The 24989-nt window shown below is 36.7% G+C and overlaps 3 protein-coding genes across 4 annotated transcripts in view; 2 read left to right on the top strand and 1 right to left on the bottom strand.

Moving 5' to 3' along the window:
- zfyve9a (zinc finger, FYVE domain containing 9a) overlaps positions 1-4498 on the top strand; it is a 40923-nt gene extending 36425 nt beyond the window's left edge. The window contains 1 exon segment of the mRNA XM_058797440.1: positions 217-4498. Coding sequence (XP_058653423.1) covers positions 217-378 — 162 coding nt within the window. The 3' untranslated portion in view covers positions 379-4498.
- On the bottom strand, positions 3546-20673 carry cc2d1b (coiled-coil and C2 domain containing 1B). Its single transcript, XM_058797452.1, has 27 exons — positions 20541-20673; positions 20239-20369; positions 19964-20054; positions 19554-19695; positions 18720-18820; positions 18510-18623; positions 17357-17494; positions 16961-17264; positions 15235-15365; positions 14434-14512; positions 14265-14321; positions 13962-14104; positions 13659-13731; positions 12612-12739; positions 12392-12521; positions 12108-12280; positions 11907-12032; positions 10105-10163; positions 9896-10012; positions 9682-9755; positions 9532-9590; positions 9394-9445; positions 8417-8516; positions 8111-8201; positions 7784-7906; positions 6159-6197; positions 3546-6074 (listed from the first exon to the last, which is right to left on the bottom strand). The coding sequence occupies exons 3-26, from the start codon at positions 20027-20029 to the stop codon at positions 6186-6188; spliced, it is 2592 nt and encodes an 863-aa protein (XP_058653435.1). The 5' UTR covers positions 20030-20054; positions 20239-20369; positions 20541-20673; the 3' UTR covers positions 3546-6074; positions 6159-6185.
- A 771-nt stretch (positions 20674-21444) lies between these two features.
- Positions 21445-24947, top strand: cdc20 (cell division cycle 20 homolog). Of its 2 annotated transcripts, none has more exons than XM_058758910.1 (11): positions 21445-21605; positions 21893-22104; positions 22186-22325; positions 22544-22640; positions 22759-22884; positions 22963-23159; positions 23314-23408; positions 23486-23711; positions 23806-23931; positions 24008-24125; positions 24247-24947. In XM_058758910.1, exons 2-11 carry the CDS (start codon positions 21915-21917, stop codon positions 24405-24407), a joined length of 1476 nt encoding a protein of 491 aa, XP_058614893.1. In that variant the 5' UTR covers positions 21445-21605; positions 21893-21914; the 3' UTR covers positions 24408-24947. The 2 variants fall into 2 exon arrangements, with proteins under 2 accessions (XP_058614893.1, XP_058614899.1); XM_058758916.1 differs by having other exon boundaries at positions 21458-21540.
- The last annotated feature ends 42 nt before the right edge of the window (positions 24948-24989 follow it).

Genomic DNA, 24989 nt, shown 5'->3' with positions numbered 1-24989 from the left:
TTTTATTTATTTATTTATTTTTGCTGCGACTAATAAAATTTGGTCGACCAAGCCTCTTCTGGTCGACTAACGGTTAGTCGACTATTAGGGGGCAGCCCTACTTATAATAAACAATGTTATCTTGCTTTGATGTGGATGCTAATGTAGTTATCGTTATAGTTATCATTCTTAATATGAATGGAGCTGAAATGTCTGAAACGCTGAAATGTCTTACAGGTGGGCTACCTAGCTGGCAGTAACGGTCAGCCGCTGCTCCCCCAGTACCTGAGCGATCTAGACAGCGCCCTCATCCCAGTGATCCACAGCGGGGCTTGCCAGCTAAGTGAAGGGCCTGTGGTGATGGAGCTCATCTTCTACATCCTGGAGATCATCTCCTAAAACGAGGGAATCCGTCCAGTCTCAGACTCATGCCTCCCACCAGCTCGAGTCCCTCTTCGCTCTATTTCTCTCTCATTTGCACTTCAAAGAGCCTGAAAGCTGTGCAGGAACAAGTCCTCCATACCACCTATGCACCATCTCCACTGGGATGCCCTCTGCCCAGCCCCGCTGAATGTGGTGCTCTCTTTCGTTTCTCCTCACCTCTCAACTCCACTGTGGAAACCATAGGCCCTGTTGAGTCAAAAGGGGCAGCGACCCTGAATTCGATCTCTTCAGAACCGTTGTAGCAACACTAAGCTCCTGAAACACAAGAGGGCGCTCTACACGCTCAGTCCTAATGGAGACGACTGACAGAAGGGAAGGTGTGCACCATGAAGTGGTTTCTGGTACACAGTGCCTGGGCCTCAATTAGAAACGAAGAACGAGCTTCAGTCTCGCCTCTAAGCTTTATGAATCACCAGATGCTTTATTTCATGAATATGGACCTCGTTTTGTTTGAAACTGCTCCAAAGCTAAAATGATGTAGCTTCCTCTGAGACGGGCTGCTTGGCATGGTAGCGGAAAGATTGTGGAACAGTATTAAGAACGTTGACGAGTGAGTTACTGTTATAAATGTCAAGAACAGACCTCTGTTATAGACTTTATTATTATTACAAGACAATAAGATCCAACAATAATTTCAAGCGGCCTTCAGGAATTCAACTACAACTTCAAGATCCACATAATGGTAGGTTTTGACACGACTGAAGGTCTCAGTCCAATAAAGCTTTTATAGTGGATTTGTTTGGACCGGGATAGAGGATGAAATGTTACAGTTTCTCTGGGCCACTGCATTTAGCATCCCATCCCCGTCCCATGTCTTCTCTCAACGTTTTAGTGGCCCATGTTTATATAATGTTCTGCCATTGTTTTTAACATGTTATCATATAAAGGATTGTGTAAGGAATAGCAATGCAGTGCACGGGATATTAAGCCATCATTAGGAAATGGAAGGAGGGAATAAAGAAGAATGGATTTACTAATATTTACTAAAACGTTTATTTATGGATGAATGGTATATTCATAGATGAGGAAAGGTTGGATTTTGGTAGGTGGTTCCAAAGCCCTTAATTCAGCTATTAGTTTAGGGTCCTTAATGCTGTTCATTTTCTCACAGTGTTAAGGCCATTGCACACTGAGTCCGAAATGTTCGCATGCGTTTTTCCGTTTCCTTTCCTATCAAAATGCATGCTACAGATGCGAAAACGCAGAAAATCAAACCTGATCCGTTTTTTTAGGTTTTTTATGATGGATGAACGTTTTGGAGGCAGTGTGTAAACATGTTTGACACCATGCGAGGTCATATTTATTTTTCGACGTGCGAAAATTTCGTACTCCGTGTGCAATGGCCTTTAAGGTGTGATTACATTATCAAAATTTTGCGGGCAAAAAAACTGTTAATTGCCTGTTGTCAGTAGTGTTCGATATAGAAAGCACTTTGAAACCAAGTAACTTTGTGTTGGTCAACACAAGTTCTGTTGTGAAATATGCCGTCGCGCAAAATTCATGATTGCGTGGATTCCTATTTAAATTTAAAGACTGGATTTTTCCTCTGAAAATTAGCTGAACTATAAATGTGGCTTATGTCCTTTTATAGATATTATCAATATGCTTTAGCAGGGCTTCAGACTACTTCTGGAATAGTTGCAAATGTGACAATACAATACAAATTTGTGGCAGTTATTGATTTTGTCAGGAAAGTGTTTTAGTGTGTCCCCTAATGGTTTCATATGGAACCCTTTAATGTAAATGGGGAAACTTTTTTAATGAGTCACGGTAATGATTCACCCGATTTATGGGTAAATCATTCTTAAGAAATGATGTTTTTAATGTGCGTCAAGTTTGTGAGTCGGCATGTTCAATCTGATTCAGTCATTGAATCATTCAGAGCTGTTACATAGTTTTGCAAAAATTTATCGAACTGCTATGACTTGCTATGTTTATTGGTTCAGTAATCTTAAAACACATTCCAGTTCTAAACATTTCATTTTAGAGTCATGTTTGTTAGTCTGGAGCCCTGCTTTAGATTCCCTGATTCAGGTTGATGCATCTTTTACTGATGTGATATCAGATAAAAGAACCCTTGAGATCACTCATTTCATAAGCAGGATATTAATTTAATCACATTTTTGTATTGATTTTTCACTCACAAGGAGAAAATTTATTACTAATAGTTATCCAGGTCATTTTGCAAACTCTCCCAAAACTGTAAACTACCAATAAGAAGGAGCTCTTGTAATTCAGGATGTCACTGTTGATCACATTTTAAGAGAAGAGGGCATTTGCCTTAAATTCATAAGCTGTTATGTTCATCATCAAGACATATTTCAGAGGTCTGGATTGTCAATCACATCTAAACTGATATAAAGACACTGTGACTGCAGAGTGTTTTTAACCAGCCCTCTTTTATCTAGCTAACTTGGTGTTATTAAAATGACTTCATCTGAAGTATCTTGACTATGACAATCAAATTATGGTTAATCTTTACTCCGATAACAAAGTAAATGTGGGATGGTAACATATTGTCCTGTTTTGCATAATGACAGATTTGGTTGGTTTCATCAGATGGCCTACGCTTGATGAATGAGGACAGCAGCTGATATGAAGATCCACAGCAAGTGAACCTCACAGCCCTTTATTAACAGGTCAACAGTTGAGACATAAATCATGTGTTTCTGGCTTTTGGTGAAGAGCGCCGACAGCTTTGCAAGCAGACTGTTCATGAAAAATAAATGGCATTACGTGAAGGCTGCATTGTCTTCCCACTAACACAGCTCAGAACAGCCTTTTGTTACTCCCTGTATCCACCTTTGTCATTGTTTTTCTAGATGTGCAGTATTGTATATCTTGACATTTATATATTTTGTTAACCATAGCCTTTTTCCGTGTAATTTCTTTTAATTTTTTTTTGGCCGGCCCAAAGCGTGATACAGCATGCATGCTGAAACCAATGAGAACGTGTAGTTCTCTGAAAATCTTTGCATTTCGACAGCATTTCAGAGGACGATCTGCTTGAAAGAACAGTTTTACATACTATTGATTTGATCTGTGATGAAACGCTGTTAAAACCTGACATGGGTGGAATGGGAATAAATTTGCAATGTATGAAAAGCCAAAAAGAAAAGGGAAAAAATACAACCTTTCTTTATTGTACACAACAAATGTCAATAAAAGCAGTCTTTATCAAACCTGTTGAATATACAAAATGTCATTTTTGTACATGAAACTTTTTTTTTATATTAATAGTCGCCGTTAAAAGTAAAATAATCGCCCAGTTAATCAAGAAAAGTCAGGAACTGCAGATCTTTGTTTTTCTCGTTTAATAACAAAACAGTTTAAATAAACTTGGTGTAAAATGAAAATAAATTACATGGCTGACTCTTGAGGGAAAGAGAGTAGAAAGAAAAACAAACAATTGAGACCCACGTTTTTCAGGATAAGCTTTGTGGTGGATTTAAAAACCATTTAATGAAGAACCAACACTCACAGTACAATTTAAACCAGGACAAAGCTCGATCCGAGACTGGAAAATGTGCCAAATCATACAATTCACATGAGATGGGAACAACTGTAACTGAAATGAATGGACAGAGTAAGAACTAGGCTGATGTATCTAGATTGTACATTGTCCGTGCTTAAAAGCCAAATGTCAGTCAGTTCTTCATAAGTTATAATCCAACAGACCACAAAACATAAATGGGGCAAAACTGAGGTATTTTTAGACTCACAAAAGTAAAAGGAATAGCGCACCCAAAAATTTAAAATTGCTGAAAATGTACTCACCTTATACCATCCAAGAACATTGGAACAGATTTGGAGAAATTCAGTATTACACCACTTGCTTACCAATGGATTCTCAGTGAATGGGTGCCGTCAGAATGAAAATCCAAACATCACAATAATCCATAAATAATTCACATGACTCCATAATTCATAAGACATTTTTAACTTCAAACCATTGCTTCCAGCTAAAATCCGAGTCTCTATCCATAATATACTGCTTCACCCAGTGAAAAAGTTGCCTTGTCTGAATCAGGAGAGGAATATGCATAGAACAAGCACCACCATTTACAAGTGAAAATAGTCCAAAACAAACTGGATTTTGATGTGACAGGACAATAGATGATGGACATTTTCACTGGAAGAAGCATTATTACGGGTTATGGAGTCAAAAGTTAAAATGAATATCACAAACATGCAGCTTTTTGATTTTATAAGACTTTAACTGATGGACTGGAGTTGTGTGGATTACCATGATGTTTTTATCAGCTATTTGAACTCTCATTCTGACGGCACCCATTCACTGCAGAGGATCCGTTGGTAGTAAGTGATGTAATGCTGAATCTGTTCTGATAAAGAAGCAAACTCATCTGCATCTTTGATGGCCTGAGGATGAGTAAATGTTCAGCAAATTTTCATTTTTGGGTGAGCTAATCCTTTAAGCTATTTCTGAGGTCACTGCTATGGCAAATATAATCAAAAGGTGTCATCTTATGTGTCTGAACTTAACTGCGCACTAGACCGCAATGTAAACAATGGCTATATGTGGCTAAAGTGCCTACTAGGAGCGACCCTAGTACAGAACAACCGTCAAGTGCAAGAAAAGGGATAAAAGACTTCTCTCATATATTAAGTTTAATATATATGTACAAAAAGCAGAACAGCTCTAAAATCTACTTTTGCTAACTTGTAAGGTCAACTAAACTGGCACTTCTGTTCAGAAAATCGGAATATGACTATTGCAGAACCAGTTCTAGTCCTGATCATCAACAAAATGCTGGGAAAGCTTACTGAAGCCTAAATTTACTGGAAAAATTCGAAATTTTCAATCGTTCCCAAACATGGCACACTTGCTCATTTACCTCCTGAAGCAAACACAAGAAAAAGAAAAAAAAAAAAAAAATCCACTATCCAGAATGTTAAATGAATAATTCACATCTGGTTCAATTAGTAAAAGCTGGTTTATGGCTTTAATAGTATTTATAAGGAATATAATATTTAACAGCAGTACTTTGACATGGCCTATCTGTAATAAATCAAGCAGTAAATTCACATAGGATGTAAACAAGTTTTGAAATGTCTGACAAAATGTTTGGGATTCAAACGCAAACCGTTTTTGCATAGCTAATCGTGTATAACTCATTTGCATAGCAGTCATACATTAGTATTTGAGATATGGCAGGAACAGGTTCCTAGTTTGAGAGAGAACAGATTAAGTCATTCATCTTACTGCAGTAGCAGTGATTACTTTGGCATTAGTGCATAAGTGCATCCCAGAGCAGTTTAAAAAAAAAAGAAAAGGGCCAATGCATTAATGTAACAGTTGGGGTGAGCGTTATTATAAAATCAAGAGGCAATCTATCTCAAAAGGCCCGTTTAAAAGGCATATCAATCTCACGCAAGTCTGTGCACATTTTCCCGCTCCTCTTATTAATATCTCCTGTATTTTTAATAACCACCCCAACTCTTACATCCTGGTCCAACCGCTTTTACCCTGATAAAGACAAAGCTAACTCCCTCTGTCAGTGACTGTCTCTCTGCTGAGCAAGTTCCTCACGATCTCCTTCACGTGGTTCGTATCCGAGGCTAGCAGCACCGTTGAGATTTCATTGTCCATACCTTCATCCACTCTGATAAAACCGCTGAGACCTCAAGACCTGAAAGAAAAATCTACTGTAAGGTGAAGTGTAACATGAATGTGATTATATATCTGTCGGTAGAAATGGGTCAAACTTTCTTACATTGTGAAGATGAAATCACAGTGTCAGTTACAGCAGTACCTAACACAGACAGCAGATGACAGTCAAAACCAAAACATGGCACACACACACACACACACCCTATTTTCACTAAGAAATAGGACAAAATCATGAAGTACTGTCAGATGTTTATTGTCATACATTCATTACTGTGTACGATTAATGCATAAATTTTACTGTATTATTCCAGGTTCAATGTGAATAAATGTCAGTTCTATATGATTTTCTTTATGGTATTATGAACAAATATTGTACAGGTGTAGAATGGCATTACTACTACCACCACTACTACTACTAATAATAATATCAATTATTATTGTTTATTTGTCTGTTTACACTTATTTTTATTTTTTTTATTATGTTGGTCATTTTCCATTCGCACTATAGATTTTTGAAAGAGGAATTTTACAAAATATTAATATGTCAATAATAATAATAATAATAATAATAATAGTTATTAAAATAATAAACAATCATTTATAATTAATAATAATAATAATTATTATTATTATTATGTTTTGGTCATTTTCATTGTAGATTTTTGAAACCTAGACAAGAGGAATATTATATAAGAGCAATATATTATTGTTAATATTAACAACAATAATAATAATAATAATAATAATTATTATTATTATAATAATACATAAAAATTTTATTGTTGTTTTTAGTCCACTTTTTATTTGCACTGTTGGGTTTTTAAACCCAGAAAACAGGAATATAATATAATAGTAATAATAAAAATACAAATTTATAAATTACTGTTTATAATAATAATGTAGTATTAAATATCACAATGTTAATATTTAATAGCAATATATAAGATACACACAGACCTTCGTTTCACATGAAGAAAGACCTTTGAGTTTCTTTGTGTAATCTGACAACAGTGTTTTTGTAACACTTTATTTTAAGGTGTCCTTGTTACACGTTATATGTATTTACTATTATAATAACAATAAATTATGCATAATTACATTCAAGTAACCCTAAGCCAAACCCTAATCCTATAGTAAGTACATGCAGTTAATTAATATTACTCGTTACAGTGTAATTATACATTTAAGTACTAAGGACACCTTAAAATAAACTGTAACCGTGCTTTTAATATTTATAACAGTGCTCGCAAATCTCTTATCTTTCAGTCCCCAACTGTAAAACCTCTAGAAATTATAATTAAGACATTTCTTATACCATTTAACGTATTTAAAACTTTTTATGGCCTTAAGTTTGATACAACTCACTTTAAGAGTTTTTAAAGACCCGCGGAGATCTGTATTTAAGGAGCCCGTCGGGCAGGCGGCGATAAATTTTGGTAGCCCGACTGGAAAACACAATAGCCCCGGGACGTCGGGCTAGCGATTTTGCGAGCCCTGTATAATATTATTAATATTTCAATATAAATACATTAAAGCAGGTCATCTCTTAATCTGTGTCATTAAATGAAATTGTATAATGCACCTTTAATCACCCTAAATATTTACCATCATCTTAATGTTCAAATTTTGGGCAAGTGTGACGCTATTAACTTTTTAATATCAATAGACCAGGAACAAATATGAGCATTCAGCCGTGCCTTCATTAGACACAGCCACAGTAGCACTAACCTGTGGCTCCTCTAACACTAGCCATCGTTCTGTGACAGTCTGGTGGTCCTGCCCACCCAACGGCTCTCTGAGACGCACCCTCACCTCCAGACGACCACCTGTGGCCTTCCGCCCATCCATGAGCTGCATGCAGAAATGAAGCCAATGCCATAAACATACATCTCCTACACAAATGTAAACATAGTGATGTCTGGCTAATGGGTGTGAATGTCCCATTTTAGCTCAAGTTAATGTGTTAAACATATATATGTTTGCTTTCACAGCTTATGTTTGCACTCTCGTCTCTAGCTCCTACACACATACTTTTGAAAAAATAGCCCGGCTCACCTCCACTATCTCTCTCACTTCGCTTTCAGTTTCCAGTTTCTCCAGTTTGAGCTGGGCTGTTCCTACCGGCTTGTCGCTTCTCAGGAAGCCACTGGCACAAAACAAAGAAGTCAGTGTGAAGCTCAGATCCACCTACTCGCACTGACCCAACATGCACCACAACTGCCACAGAGTTCAATCAGGGCAGCACTGGTTGATATTTATCCTGACCTGTGTGTCTACCCAATACAAATGAATCTTAAACAAACTGTGCGCTGTTAGGAGACAATAGAGTAAAATGTGCTTATGTCCAACAGCAACACCCACCCTTTGTGCAGCACTTCCAGCTTCAGGCCTTTAGATTGTATAACTCTCCTGAAGCCACGGTGGTTCCGGTTGATGTTCAGTTTGAAGTTCTGGTTATATTCTGCCAAAACACCAAATAAGTCAATACCTTCAGCAGCAAATATTAACTTTTAATTACACTGCACTCTAAAATACTCAATTCGAATTCTGTTATTCATGGTGTCCTGCAGTCAAATATTTTTGTATTATGTTCGCTAAACTGTATATTTGTCCCAGCTAACTGATTTCCTAAATAATTGTGCTATTTGTGTTATTCATTTTCTTCTAACACTAACACACTCCATCCATCTCACTTAATAAAGTATTCCCAATTTTAATCAAAAAAGGTTTAAAAGTTAAGGGTCAGTAAGGTTTTTTAAAGAAATTAATACTTTTTTTGTTTTTTTAGCAAGGAGGCATTAAATAAATTTACAATGTTAACAAGTTTTATTTCAAATATATGCCGTTCTTTTTTAACTTTTTATTCATCAAAGAATCCTGAGAAAATGTATCATGATTTCCACCAAAATATTAGCAGCACAACTATTTTCGGCATTGATAATAATAATGTGTTTCTTGTGCACCAAATCAGAATGATTTAAGAAGCATCATGTGACATCGAAGACTAGAGTAATGACTGCTGAAAAATTGTAATAATTTCTGCTTTCCTGTAGTAATAACGGCAAGGTCATTGGTTCGATTGCCAGAGAATATATTAACTGATAACATTTATACCTTGAATGCAATGCAAGTTGCTTTGGATAAAAGGGTCTGCTAAATGCATACATGTAAATGTAATAATATTTCACAATATTATTGTTTTCCCTTTGATTAAATAAATGCTGAACATTAGAGTCTTCTTTCAAAAACAAAAATCTTACTGACCCAAAACTTTGGATGGGTAGTCTACAATTACAAAGTATTAGATAATACACAAATGAATAGCTAAACATTTTTACCTGGGTTGTTGGTATTTTTGATGACTGATGTTTTATGTTTCTGAGGTTGATCCTAACATGAACAGAGACAGTAATAATTAATATCAAATGGATGACTGAGTGAAATAAAGCCTAGGTGACCGAAGAACTCGTACTCACTGTACTGGGGTATGGGAAATCAAACTTGACATAGGCATCCAAGTCATTTGTTGCAACACCTTTCAAAAGAAGCAGAGAGGGGAGATGCTTAAAAGCAAGATACTTCCTAACAGTGTTGAGTATTTTTTTCAAGAACAGTTTGAAACTTACCAGGGGGAGCAGGAAGGTTCATCCCTCTAACAATGACCACAACCATATCTGTGCTACTGAGCTCTGGGAAAATCCTACAAGAACACAAGTCAAGAAAAAGAAATGTTATTCAATGAAACGTCATATATTTCCCTTGACGGTGGTGTTGTAGTGAAGTAGGTGCTTCCTGTAGAAGACACTCAGATCAGTAAGATCTGCAGTGAAAGTGTCAGACCTGACAGTGCGATATGTTCTCTCCTCAAAGTGATGTTTAGGAGGCTGGAGCCCCCTGTTCTGCGCCAGTTTAAGAATCTCCAGACTCTTCTTACATTGTTCTGCCATGTTCTCGAATCTACAAGAGGGAAAATGGGAATAAATGAAATGCCCAAAGAAATCACTTGTATTTCATTCAGTGAAGAGGTGTACTGGTGATGCGATACATACTTGGTTGTTTCTGTGACATTCCCCATGTGTGTGAACTGCTTGGAGTACGTCACACATTTCTGAAGAAGAAAGGAAACATATCCTACTTACATATTCCACATCTGCTTATAGGTTCTGTCTCACAACCTAGTGATCTGCCTACTTAGAAAGCATTTTAAGCATGTGGGAGTTTTCATAAGCAAGATAAGCTGTCTGCTTGCTGAAGCGTAAAACTGTGTTGTTGCTGCCAGGTCTTGATTATTGAAAATCACGCTATATTTGATGCAAAGCTAACTTAATTCAATCAAATGAACAAAAGTTTGTAACTGTAAATAGAATCATGAAATCGATTCCAGTGGCTCAGATGGATTCTAAAAACCTGCCATAGTGTTTCTTATTTATAGTCTCTGATTTTGATCGGTGTCTGTGAGTGTGTCTTAAGCTAATGCACAGTACTGTTGTTGGGTTATGTCATTAGTAAAAAAGATAAAATAATTATATATATATATGGTACTCAACATACCCAGTTAAAGAAGTCACCACTCACCACTGCTATATACTCATCTACATTAAATATATATTTCATGCTTGCTAGAGTATCACAATGTTAGCTTAGCAACATGCTAACATCAAATTCTTATACTGAACAGCATGTGATTTTCATGAGAATGATCTGTGAATTATTGACTATAAATACACTTATAGTGAATATAATTTACTATTTTGCCCAATGTTTATTTTACTCTTTATAAAAGGGATAGTTCACCCACAAATGAAAATTCTGTCATTAATTACTCACCCTCATGTCGTTCCAAACCCATAAGACCTTCGTTCATCTTCAGAACACATATTAAGATATTTTTATGAAATCAGATAACTTTCTGACCCTCCATAGACAGCAGTGTAACTGAAATGCTACCAGACCCAAAAACGTAGCAAGGACATCGGTGGTTCAACCGCAATTTTACAAAGCTGCAAGAATACTGTTTGTGCGCAAAGAAAACAAAAATAACAGCTTTATTCAAAGAAGGCCAAAAAAAAAAATTGCATCCATCCATAATAAAAAGAACTACACTTGGCTCCGGGGGGTTAATAATGGCCTTCTGAAGTGAAGCGATGCATTTGTGTAAAATTTAAAAAAAAAAAAAATCCATATTTAAAGGTTTACGCTTCGCCTACGTTTTACAGTTTATGAAGTTTATAAACAGTTTACGGTTCATAAAGTTTTAAATATGGATATTTTTCTTACACAAATGCATCAATTATTCACCCCCCGGAGCTGTGTGGAGAATCTTTTATGATGAATGGACGCACGTTTTGGGGCTTCACATTCTCAACACCCATTCACTACCATTATAAAGCTTGGAAGAGGAAGAGCCAGGACATTTTGTAATATAACTCGGTATTCGTCTGAAAGAAGAAAGTCATATACACCTAGGATGGCTTGAGGGTGAGTAAATCATGGGGTAAATAAAAAATTTTGGGTGAAATATCCCTTTAAATGGCAAATTCTGTTGGAATCAAAAATGTAACATGCTCTTCTTTTGAGCAATATCTGTAAAATATTGACTATAAATACAGTTTTATTGATTATACATTGCCAACCCAATATGTATTTTATGCTTAATGCTAGAGTATCACTCTGTTAGCAAAGCAACATGCTAATATCAAACTATTGCAATAAAAAATGTAGCATGTTATTTTGTGTAGTGTGCACATACAGAGTTCCAATTCATTGACGTATGAGATTTCATACTATGTAGGCACTAGATTTGGCACAGATCCATTCTCGTTACTTCATTAATTCACCATCTTCTTGTTACCTCAAATTGCTCTTTGAGTAGTTTGGTGAGTTGAATGTAGACCTCCTCAGCCTTCTCTGAGATCTGAACATCACTGTGATGGACTAGGATGAAGTCCTCGTCCTCATCTCCTGGTGGTGAAGGCACCTGAAAATAAAGGGGGAGTTATTACTCATTTCATTATGGATTTGTTAAAGAAAAAAAAAACAATCACATTGTTACCTTGCTTATGTCCACCATCTTGCCGCTGCGGGTGGCTTCTATCATGGGGTCCAAACCCTTTGCTGCGCGCAGAAAGGTCTTAGCCTGCTCTAGGTCATTCTTTTGCTTTGCCTGCAGCGCTGCTTTCATGTACTGTTTTTTGCGGCCTTCCAGAAACTCCAGCTGCTGCTGAGCTGAGGAGACAATAACCCATTTGACAGAGATTTTTGTTTGCTTTGTATGTAACTCAGTTACAAAATATTAAAACATCCCAATTAATATGCCATCTTAAAACACAACTCTACCAGTGTCAGGCAGACTTCCTCTTTTAGACGTTCTGTCTGGGGAAGGTGAAGGGGTCCTCTTGGGCTTCTGTACCGTTGGCTGTACAGCAAGAGTGGGTTTCTTTTGGTCATCTACTTTCGCAGCTTTAACCTAGAAAGCAAATAACTAAATAGTGATTTCTTTAAAAGAAAAAGGAACTTTGAAAATATTTAAGAAATGCTACAAACTTCAAGAACTTACCTTCTCCTCTTCATCGTCCTCTTCACCAGCATCAGCTTCATTAGATGTTAGTTTATTGGCTGTTTCCAGCACTGCAGCCAATCCCTGTTCTGGAGAAGCAGCCTTCTGGCCTGGGATTGGAGGAAAGCCTATAGGGAACACTTTCAGTTTAACTCCTCATATTCTAAGCAGCAATTCAAGCAAACCATTAAAGAAAAAAATGAAATAAATTATCATTCAAAAGTCTGGAAGAAATAAATACTTTTATTTAGCAAGGATGTATTAAATTGATAGAAAGTGACATTTATAACTGTTATGGTCTTGCCTAGCCAAAATTCCTTCATTTGTGCCTTCCTGTCACCAGATGGCATTTGTTTGTTCTGTGTTCTTTTTTTTTCTTGTGTGTGTGCAGAGTGGAGTCAAGTGGTGGGTTTCAGGTGATGAGTTCTTTGTTCCCTTTCCCAGCGTGTCTGACCCCCATTTGCGCTTGATGCCTCTCCAGTACCAGTTTATGTGCATACTTTCATTTTCTTTTCTATATACTTTTGTGTTTATATTGTCGAATTCAATTATAGTTTACTTTCATAAACACATATTTTTGGGTTAATTTAATTTGTATGTGGCCTCCCTTATTTATGTTATGCTGCCTTGAGCCTATTGACTATTTCAAATAATTATGGTTCTTTAAAAAAAATTTAAAAACACTTGTTTCCACAAAAATATTAAGCACCACAACTATTTTCAATGATAATAAGAAATGTTTCTTAGGCACCAAAGTAGCATATTCAAATGATTTCTGAAACTTCATATGACATAAGATGCAATAATGACTGCCAAAACTTTACTTTGCCTTTGTAGGAATAAATTACCTTCCAAAACTGAAAACTGTTATTTATATATATATATATATATTTTTTTTTCACAATATTGCAACCTTAACTGTTTTTTTTAACCAAACAAATGCAGCCTTGGAAAACAACATCTAAAAATTGTACCAAACTTTTGAATACTGGACATGTACACAAAAAAATATGTACAAGTCTTCTTTTTGACTACAGAAGAACCAACCTGGAGGGGCTGGAAGTTCGTCAAAATTGACAGGTCGGCCTGCTTTATGGGCACGGATGGCAGCTTGGTATTGCTGTGGGTCACACAAAGAACATAATCTGAAATCAACATCTGTGGAAACACCTTGCTATGTGTAAACTGTGCTGTATTATGTTAACATGAACTTAAACAAAGTTCTTCTTCCATAATCAGATAAAATCTAAAAAGGAAACACTGCAAGAGAAACCGAAAGTTTGTGGACACTCAGTGGTGACAATGTGCCATTACTTGAGGTTTAGGTGTCATTTTGATGGATTTACTAACTTTCGCAATGCGGTCATGCATGCGGGCTTTGCGCTCATCTCCGCTGGCCTTAGCTTGTGTGAAGGCCTCTTTGTACTTGGCCATCCTCTGTTCCAGAGCTTCAAGAACAGTCTGGGGCTGAGCCGGGCCAGAAACACTGTCTGCTGGTACAACAAAAACAAAAAAAATGAACACTAGGAGACACAAAAAGCAAATTCAAATTCAGGTCACAAGTACAGTAATTCAGGTTAGACCATAATTAGACTATTAAAAAGGACACATGCGCAGTCTCTGAAAATATCTGACGTGAACTGGTGTACTAACCAGGAGCTGAAGGTGAGGTAACAGCTTTTTGAAGTGCAGGGTGAGTACCTGTAGAGGCTGTGGAAAAGAATCAAAGCTACAAGCCTTGAAAATATGTAACAAATATGCAACGCATCATAGCTACTATAGTATCTATCTTTCTGACCACAGATAATAATTCAGGTCTAACCTTGAGACAGAGGGGGCGGAAGGGAGCTCATGTCCACCGGCTGGCCTTTCTCCAAAGCCTCAATGGCTGCATCGAATCCCTGAGCCAAACAAACAAACAGCATAGTGCTATTCTTTGTCTACTTCCTACAAGTCTTGAATACCTCAAATAACTTAGCACATTTTTGTTACAAGTGAGTTATTAGAAATCATGGTTTCATTAGAAACAAGACACTTCGTTAAGAGGAATATCCAAACTTGCGTGACAACATAGCTGAAGTGGTAGATGCCTTGAATTCAATGTAAAACCAACTGAAACTCTAGGTAAAAACAGTAAAGGCTTTGAGATACAAAGTCTTTGGCAAGTTTGAGTCAAAATTTCCATATTAGAGCAGAAGGCAAACGGAAAAAGACACATTAACAGGGTGTGATACATACATAAATCCTTGCCTGTTAACGGAGCACAGGCAACACAGTTACAGAAGTTTGCTTTTGGTTTTAACTGAAGCAAAATATGAAACTAAAAGACTCTACATGAAAAAAAACGACAACAAAGAAAATAACTACATTTACAATTAAAAATCTATTCATATATCAACTGTATATAATCAATTAGAAAGTACAAATTGAATTGAATACCTGATAAAACATTTGTTTTGAAGGAATGAAGATCTGAGAGGGAAACTGACTTAATGTTTTTATATTACTATAACATATTTAATATTACATATTTAAATTACTTAAATATGCCACTGTTTGAAAATTAACAGTACAGAAACAGCAATACATAGCTATATACATTTGATTATAAACCACATCTTACCTTGCTGGCCTTTATATGCATTTTGGCTTGGTCAATATCTCCCGCTTGTTTGGCCTTGAGAGCTGCCATCCTGTATTCCTTCTGTCGCTCTAACAGAACGTCTTTATTGGGCTGTCCCGCTGGCGAGTCTGCTTTAGGAGCAGAGGAAACCACAATGTGCCCTTTACAAAAACAGCTCTGTAGAATGCCATACTTCTAGTTAAATTAGCAAGTCATGAACAACTTAAAGTGAAAGGGCCTCAATTTCAACATACCGTATTGACCCGAATACAAGACGATGTTTTTTCCTTGGAAATGCATCTGAAAAAACGTTCGTCTTATATTCAGGGTCTAGACTTTGACATGTCAATAATACACCTACAACAATAGGTGGCGCCAAAAATGCATAAAACGAGTGTGCCATGAAATATGTAATGTAATGTGTGTTGTAAAGATCGCGAATGAAAACAAAAGAAAAAGAAAAGCTTACAGCAGCACGAGTCGTGACTGACATGTTAGCCTGAAGGGAACAAACTTCCTCTGTAAGTGATTTTAAAACATAAGACAGTAGCCAGATTTGAAGACTACAATAAGATTTCACGTCTACTGATAATAACATTTTGGTAGGCTACTATGAGTTGGATAGCCTAATTGTTATATAATTCAGATGGGCTACCTGTTATTTCAATGGTATATCAAAATTTTCCAATGTCATTGTTGGTACATTTTACCAGTATTTACCATACTTTCAAAACAAAAATTAGAATTGGAAAAATATGCAATATGAAAATAATTTAAGAATAAATTACAGAGAGAGAAAAAAACAAAACAAAACAAGATTTGGTTTTCAAAAAGCCTTTTTCCAACAGGTACATCTGGAAAAAGGGGGGTCGTCTTATAATCAGGGTCGTCTTATATTCGGGACAATACGGTAGTTTGCTTTTCTATATCCAGCATTGATGATCCATTGAATAAAAATATATTATACTTTTTTTTTTTTTTTTGCACATTTTGAATTATGACTACAAATATTATGGAAACTGCCAAAAAAAAAAAAAAAAAGATTTCTATGAATTGATATTATCAGTATAAATGTAAGGGTTGTGGGACAGCATGGAATAATTTAGCAAATACATACTCCACTAATAAATCAACACAACTGCTGTCAAATATTAATCGGAGAATGGGGATTAAGTCTGTTTTAAAATACTTACCAAAAGGACTAGTAAAAATGTTGCATTATTTTCTAATTTAATATACAAAAGTTTTATTAAAATTCTAAGCATAATTTAAGTGAAAAGAAAACTGAACTTTCTACATGAATTGCTGAAGATTCAACAATTCAAAAGTTTGAGGTAAGATTTTTTAAAATGTTTCTGAAAGAAGCATTTTATGTTAATCATTGTTGGATTTATTTTCAGTTATATTGTGAAATATTATTCCAATTTAAAATAACTCTACAAGTTTGTGTGATTGCTCAAATGAGCTTCAATAGAAGCAAGGAAATCTGATTTGTCACAAATTTGCTTACATTTGATTACTGACCTAGAAACAATGCCGAATTAAATTCTTCATCGTTTTTACAGAACCTTTTCGTATTTTGAATATTTTCCTAAAACGTTTTTATTTCGTGGTTTAAATGAAAATAAATTCTACAAATTCAGACACTAGCTAAGCATTTTATCTTTCAACCATTAACCTGTCACCCTTAAACTGTGGTATGTTGTCACAAAAGCACTTGACTGACCTAAGTGCAATGCCGTGCCACTTGCTGCATATTCCCCTTCTGGAGATGACAGGGAAGCTGGAGACGTTACACTGGAGGACTCGTCTTTAGTGTTTGAAGCTGGATCCATAACAACAGGGGCAGCCTCTGCAGAGACAGGGGAGATCTCAACAGCGCTGTCACACTCCCCGAGCTGATCAGGTGAAGATGCAGGGGTAGGGGGCTGACTGGGACCACCAGATGCTCCACCTGCAACAGGAGGGGGAATCTCTGTTTCGTCAATCTTCCCTCCTTTCCGTACTGATGCCAGCATAGTCTGTAGTGTCTAAACAAAAATATGAGAGTGTCAATTGTCATAATTTGGCATAAAAAAAACTGTGTATCCAAAGTTTGTTTGTTTGAGCTATATCTGCTCACCTTGAGGCCTCTCTCATATCTCCGAGCTTTAGAGGTTTCCCCTGCAGCTTTGGCATTGGTAACAGCCATCCTATACAGGTTTATTCTCTCCTCTAACGTGTGCTCAATGCTACCAGGAACTGAAGAAACCTTAGTGTCCTGTAAGAAAAAAAAAACTTTTATAAGGTGGCACATGACTTGTTTCACGAAAGCCTTCTACCATTTCACAACAAAGTTTATGTTAATTGAGATGTGCAAATTAATAATCTATGCATCACAACTGCACTCAACAAACACAATAAAAGCTAAAGAGGATACCAAAAAAAAAAAAAAAACTACCAACCTCAATAAGGATATAAATAAAAACGGGGCAGGATGTTCAGCATGTTGATTTGTATTTTTAGCAGCAGTATAGCTTTACCTGGCTGTTTTCTTAAAAGTATTTTCTACCATCATACATCTTATGTAGGTTTAGAGGAACCCACCTATTAGTTATTTATGAAAATATGTAGTTTTCTACATCTAAAGTTTAAATGATTGCTGCTAAATGTCGTGTAATTTTATTAACACTACCATTCAAAAGTTTTGGAAATGGTACAGTTCTTTCAGGTTTCTTTTCTTTTTTTTTTAAATAAGTCTCTTATGCTCACCAAGGCTGCATTTGTTTGATCAAAAATAAGCAAAAATAGCAGTGTTGCAGAAATTACAAATTTAAAATAACTGTTTTCTATTTTAATATATTTTAAAACGTAATTTGTTCCTGTGATGGCAAAGCTGAATTTTCAGTACCCATTACTCACCGGTTAACATGCTGATTTGCTACCCAAGAAACATTTATTATCAGTTAAAAACAGTTTTTCAGGATTCTTTGATGAATAAAAATTAAAAAAGGAAAAATAAATATTTTGGAACATTACAAATTTGTTTGTCACTTCTAAACAAATTTAATGCCGTGTTTCTGAATAAAAAAAAAATCTGAAATAATAAAAAAAGAAAAAAATCTTTTTGACCCGAAACTATTGAATGGTGATGTATGCGAGTTTAGTCTAGATAACTATAAATCGAGCCAAAATATCTTCACAGTAAGATTCAAATCTAACTTTGATATTACAACTAACACAATTGTACAAACACAATATGATTATGCCTTCCCAAATAAACTTTTAGATCATACCTGGCTGGCTGGCGTCAGTTCTGCTGAAGGGGTTTCCGCACTAACGGGGGAGGCGGGGGTTGCGGTACCTGAGTCTTCCGTTTCCTCCTCATCAACCACTTCCTGCAGCTCAGCCTAACAAGAATCACAACAAGCACTATAAACTCACTATACCACATTCAAAAGGTGCTGACAGTGAAAAGAAACACAATAACCACAGGTTTAATTTACCAAGAGGTCTTCATCATCCTCCAGACTGTCATCTTCATCATCATCAATGTCTTTCATGCAAGCCTCCGCCATTTTTGCAATATCCTCCATCGGTAATGGAGCTTGAACATAAAAAAAATTGAATGAAATTTATTTAGATGTTCACAAAATATTTTCAATATCACAACAACTAATTAGACAGAGTACCGATAAGACAGATGATAGAAATGCTACTCAATGGGTCCAGGTTTGGCTGGTTAGCATACACAATTACACCATCTAGCTGCGAAAAACATCTTTCTCTACTGGTGGTCATTCAAAAGGTGCCATGTACTATGATGTTTCCCCCAATTCAAAAATGTTTCATTGCATTATAGCATAGTACAATACATATAATGTTTATTACATTATATAAACATTATAATGCTACAATACTGACTGATTTTGGATTTATTTGAATATAATTTATTAAAATTAAATATTTTACAATTATTTATTCATGTGATGGCAAGGCTGAATTTTCAGCAGCCAATATCAGTGTCATGATCCTTCAGAAATAATTCTTATAATATGCTCCAAAAAAGTGCACATGATCAAAGATGTCAAGCTTTTAAATCATGTACTTCTAAAGTGTTCCTCACCAACTGAGCAATTGCCCCAAAATGAATGGGAATGCTAAGAGAGACAACTCTCCTCAGGTAATACAGACCTTGGCACTACCACAGCATGCATTGAGAATGCATTAGGTGAAAGTATTTCAGATCCTACCTTTTAAAGTTTGGCTGCAACAGATACGGTCTGCATTTATTATATTAATTTCAAAAAAATAAGAATAACGATAATCACGATGCCCACCTTTACCAGCCTTTTTCCCCCTGGGAGCCACATTGGGTTTCTTCCCAACAATGGCAGCAAATTCTGCTTCTAAAGCTGGATCATCCAGATCTTGCTCCATGTCCATCATATCATCTGGCTTGAAATCAAGCAACAATCCCATCTACAAAGAAACAAGAGCTTACATGTAAAGGTCCAACAGCACCCTTATCTCAGTCACGAGATGGACAGATCATCAATGGATTCTAACCCAGAGCCAATACAAACAACAGACATAATCCTTAAAGGGACAGTTCACCCTAAATGAAACAGTCATTACTTTAGTAACATCCTATGACAGAATTTTCATTTTAATGTGAACTGTCCCTTTAATATGTTTAGCTTACAACATTCACAGCTGACAGTCATATGCAAAACATTTCAACACTGACCTGTTTGGCTGCAGCTGCTCCTTGGCCTTTCGGCGCCGCTGCTCGCTTGTTTTTCCGGGCAAACATCCCGTCCAGCTCCCGCTCCTCCACCCTTTACAGGACAGACAAACACCTGAATTAACGTGAAGTGTAAATAAGGAATAAACGGATTTGTAATGTTGAAGTGAAACAGCAGCGTGGAGGTTTCTGATCGCGGAATGACAGTCTAGCTTTGGAGGAAGTTTATTAAGGCAAACGTCACATGTGCTGTTAACACGTGGGCTCTGCTGACTCACCCCGCTGATCCAGAAGAGCACTGTGGAGCAGTTTACTTTCTTTTCCTCGCCAACAGTAAACGCACACCACTTCCTCCTTCCTGCCGTACGAAGGGCTTCACAAACCTGACAGTTTAGGTGATGCAAACACCCTGCGAGGATTACAAACAACATTATAACAACACTCACTCATTAAAAACAGAAAACTGTAAAGTTACATACTTGTCAACAGAAACACTCGTAGTAGAGTTCCATTCGTTAGCTAAGAACTGGCATGTGAAATGATAACCATCTGACGTTAAACAAAATGCTAGTTGGTTTACCTCAGTGAATTTTCTAATGAAGTCGCAGGTTAAAACAGAGCTGCTTGTAACATTGGCTTTGTTTTGCTACTGCAACCAATGCAACAAAAACATCAAGGACAAGCCACGCCCAGCACAGCACAGGCAAACCGCAACCTGGCTTTAGAATTTTCAAAATAAAAGTTTTAATCGCTAAATGACAGACCGGTTTTCAAAATAAAAGGATCTCTCACTGAAAATGACATCATTTCAAAACCATATGTATTCAAGTCTTAGCCAAGAAACTGACAGACACCATTCCATCTATTGACAAAAACATAATAATAATAATAATAATAAAATAAAATGCAATAAAATATGCAATGAAAGATATTTTCAAATATTTTCAGGCCAGACCTTGTGAAATACATAAATACTTATATTTTCTATATCCTTTACAAATCTATTCATGCAATCAATTGTTTTTAGATTTTACATATCTTTTTTTTTTTTACTTCTCTGCACATTATGTACATTTACTATTTGTATTCCTATGTTCTTATATTTTATAAATCTGTTATTCACCTGCAATTGTGTCTAGCTGGTGTATGTGTAGTATTGCTGTGAGCACATAACTCTTACCAATTCAAATTCCTTGTATATGTGATTCCAGTCAACAACTCAACCAGAATGCAACGTTCAGAAACATTATCCTGTCATATCTACGTTTTTACCTGAAATATATAAAAGACATTAACATCAGACCAATAAGTAACAAATCAGACAACATACACAGAAACGAGCCTAACAAAGGACTTTTAATATGTAATACTGTCAGGAAACGCGCTGTGATTCGATTCACCAATCAGCGCGCAGCATTCTGCCCTGCTGCCTTGGTAACAGCGAAAACTTTTGCTTTTTGAATTCACCAATCACGACAGGCGTTTCAGACATTTAAACTCAGGCGTTCATCCGTTAACTATCTTCACCTGCTGTGATCAGACGATAGTTGACTCTGCTTGTGGAAAGACGAACGAAACTTGTGCGTAAAAAAGAGCGCTTAATTTTTGGTGACAATTTTGTTGTGCTTCGAGGAACGGATTTGTGGTAAGATTAAATATAACGTGTGGTTTGTTTTGTTTTTTTTCCGCCCTGAGTTGTTTAAGTTAGTTATTTACACAACTGCAGTAAGTTAATCCACATTGTATTGGTTGCGTTTCGTGTTCTGTTCACAAATATAGGTAGCTTATACATTTTTATCTTGAAGGTTATGGAAGGTATACATAATGTTTGTTAACTTAGTTTTACATATTCTAACGTTACATCAAACGGCACTTCATCGTGCTCCACGTGGCCAAACTCTGTAACTTTGCTGTTATCTTTTTCCCCCACAGAGTGGTCGCAGCTGCTGGAATAATGTCCCATTTTGGGTTTGAGAATGACATCCACAATGTCCTTCGTCTGGACATGCCCATCACAAACGCCCCGATGGCGAGATGGCAAAGGAAAGCCAGCACATCCAGCTCCTCCAACACAAACTCCCTCTCACCGAACAAGAGTGTCAACAGATCAGTGAGCCTTTCCAAAACCCCCAGTAAAACACCAGGTAAGAGCCACATGGGTCCAGCTCCTGCATACTGTAGAGTTGGAGTGTTTTCAGTTTTACTTAATTGATGTCTTCAAACAGGAAAGAACGGCAAGACCCAAAACACCCCATCAAAGGCAGGAGGAGATCGATTCATCCCAACAAGGAATAACAAACAATTAGATGTCGCAAGTTTTCTTATTTCCAAAGAAAACGAGCCAGCAGAAGAAACCTCTACAGCAGTAAGATACAAAAAAAAAAAAAAAAATGTAGTAGTATTATTTTTTTTTAAGTAACTTTTCAAAACTTGTGTTTATAATAAATAGTAGTAGTATTAATATTAACTTAAATATAATGGTGGTATTTTTATAAAAATGAATTCATAATGCAATACATCTCTTTATTATCAATTCATATGTCGGCTTCTAGATGTTTTCTGACTTTATAAATGTTCTTCCAGCCAAATCAAAAAGCTTGGTCTGTGACACTAAATGGATATGACATTGAAGAAGCAAAGATCTTGCATTTAGGAGGAAAACCACTGAACGCCCCTGAAGGTATGGATTAGTTTTTAAATTAAATTTAATTGTTTTTTGGCTTATTGATTAACACCAGTTAAATTTTTGCCTGGTAAAGTCCTTCCACAAATGGATCTCTTCTGTCTATCTCCCACAGGTTATCAGAATAATTTAAAGGTTCTCTACAGCCAGGTGCCCACACCGGTCTCTATTAAGAAGAGCCGGTACATCTCCTCGGTTCCAGAACGGATTCTAGATGCCCCTGATATCAAAAATGACTTCTGTGAGCTGTTGAATAATTTTTCATAAAAACCACAGTCTGATTTGAAGATCTGAGACTAACTTGTCAATTTCTGTTCAGATTTGAACCTGATGGATTGGGGAAGGCAGAACTTGTTGGCAGTTGGCCTTGCGAACCATGTATATTTGTGGGATGCTGGTGTAGGGGACATTGTTTTATTGAAGAAAATGGAGGATGATAGCGAGCATATCTGCTCCGTCTCTTGGAGCAAAGATGGCAATTTCTTGGCCATTGGGACGAGTGATTGTAAAGTTGAGGTAATTTGGTTACTTTTTCTTAGGCTGTGGTTCTTTTTTTGAAACAAAGGCTTCCCATTGTCCAAGACAATATTCAATGCCATCACAAACTATTAGAGTTTAAAGTTCTCTTTAAATTGCCATATTGCTTGCTGAACTTGCCATTTTCTTACAGTTATGGGATGTTCAGTACCAAAAGCGTCTCCGCAGCATGGATGGCCATTCGGCAAGGGTTAGTTGCTTGTGTTGGAACGATCACGTTTTATCAAGGTAAGTCCAGCACCTCCTTGTGCTTTGTAGATTATATGCATCTGAGTGTTTTAACAACCTTTGTTTGTTCTCCTTAGTGGCTCCAGGTCTGGTTTGATTCATCAGCATGATGTCCGGGTAGCAGACCACCACATCTTCACCTTCGGAGGACACACTCAGGAAGTCTGTGGTCTTACCTGGTCCCCAGATGGGAAATATTTAGCTAGTGGTGGTAATGACAACATGGTGTACATTTGGCCAATGACAACCGGTTCGGAGTATCAAGCCATCCATGCTCTTAATGAACACCAGGGAGCGGTCAAGGTGACTTGAATTTGGCAAGATGTCTTTTATTCTACCATTTGCTCATCCGTTTGAGGTTTTAGTTCAACTTTTTGTCCTTTTTTGCACCCTTAAGGCTTTGGCATGGTGCCCTTGGCAGCCTAACATCCTTGCGTCAGGAGGGGGCACCAGTGACCGTCACATTCGCATCTGGAATGCAAACAGTGGCTCTTGTATCAGTGCATTAGATACTTGTTCACAGGTAGGCTCAATCACTGTCTGCTTGCACGTCGTAGTACATGTATAACATCAGTTATTTGACAATTGTTTCTTTACAGGTATCATCTCTTGTTTTTGCACCAAATTACAAAGAGTTGGTGTCTGGTCACGGTTTTGCTCATGACAAGGTTATCATCTGGAAATACCCCTCGCTCAGTAAAGTTGCAGAGCTCGAAGGCAAGTTTGAAATTATTTCATGAAGTTATTTGTGTGGACACCCTTTCTTCAGTTGAATATTACAACTACAATAAATTGAGAGAGATTAATTCCTCTCCTCTTTCCCAATCATCTGTCTTAGGACATGAAGACCGGGTCCTCAACTTGTCACTCAGTCCAGATGGTTCGACTGTGGCTTCCGTTGCTGCTGATGAAACCATTCGACTTTGGAAGAGTTTTGAAAAGGATGCTGTCAAGAAACCCAAGCCTACTAGCAGCATCATTCAGCAACATATTCGATAATTATGAAATGGTCTTTTTTAATGCATCCAGCAAACAGGGAGTTATAAGATTTGAAGATCTAAAGCAGTTTCTCAGTTGTTCATTAGAACCTCCCATTGGGTTTTATTGTTTGGCTTTCAAAGGGCTGGGCAATTCCGTTCTCAAACACTGGCTGTTACATGCCATCAGTCTGCCACAAGCTCTACACTAAGTTCTGTTAGGCACTCCCTTATTCTTGTGCTTTCAGAGGCACAATGGGTTTTTAAAAATGGAAAAATGAGCATGGCTGGTAAATTGGATTGCCAGAAGACCACCTCCATAAACCTTTTTTTTTTTTCAAGTTCTTGTGTATTTAACTTTAAAAGTGATCATTAAATTATGTACAGAAATGTAAATTTTCAAATAAAGTTTTGTAACTTTTGACATGTACTTGCCTTATAGCTGCTCTAATGCTGTCCAATTAGTTTAATCTCATATTTTTAACGTTTGGTTTTAAAGCTTGTAAGTGGAATTACATATTGCCATGTTGGGAGAATGTTTGATTAAAAACCACTGAAATCCTCTACGTGTCATGTTTTGACACACATATGGAAGAGATGAGCT

This window comes from Onychostoma macrolepis, chromosome 02 (genome assembly GCF_012432095.1).
Source record: "Onychostoma macrolepis isolate SWU-2019 chromosome 02, ASM1243209v1, whole genome shotgun sequence".
In the NCBI taxonomy this organism is placed as follows: domain Eukaryota; kingdom Metazoa; phylum Chordata; class Actinopteri; order Cypriniformes; family Cyprinidae; genus Onychostoma; species Onychostoma macrolepis.
Note: the sequence above shows the minus strand (reverse complement) of the source record. Positions and strands in the feature narration are given on the sequence as shown.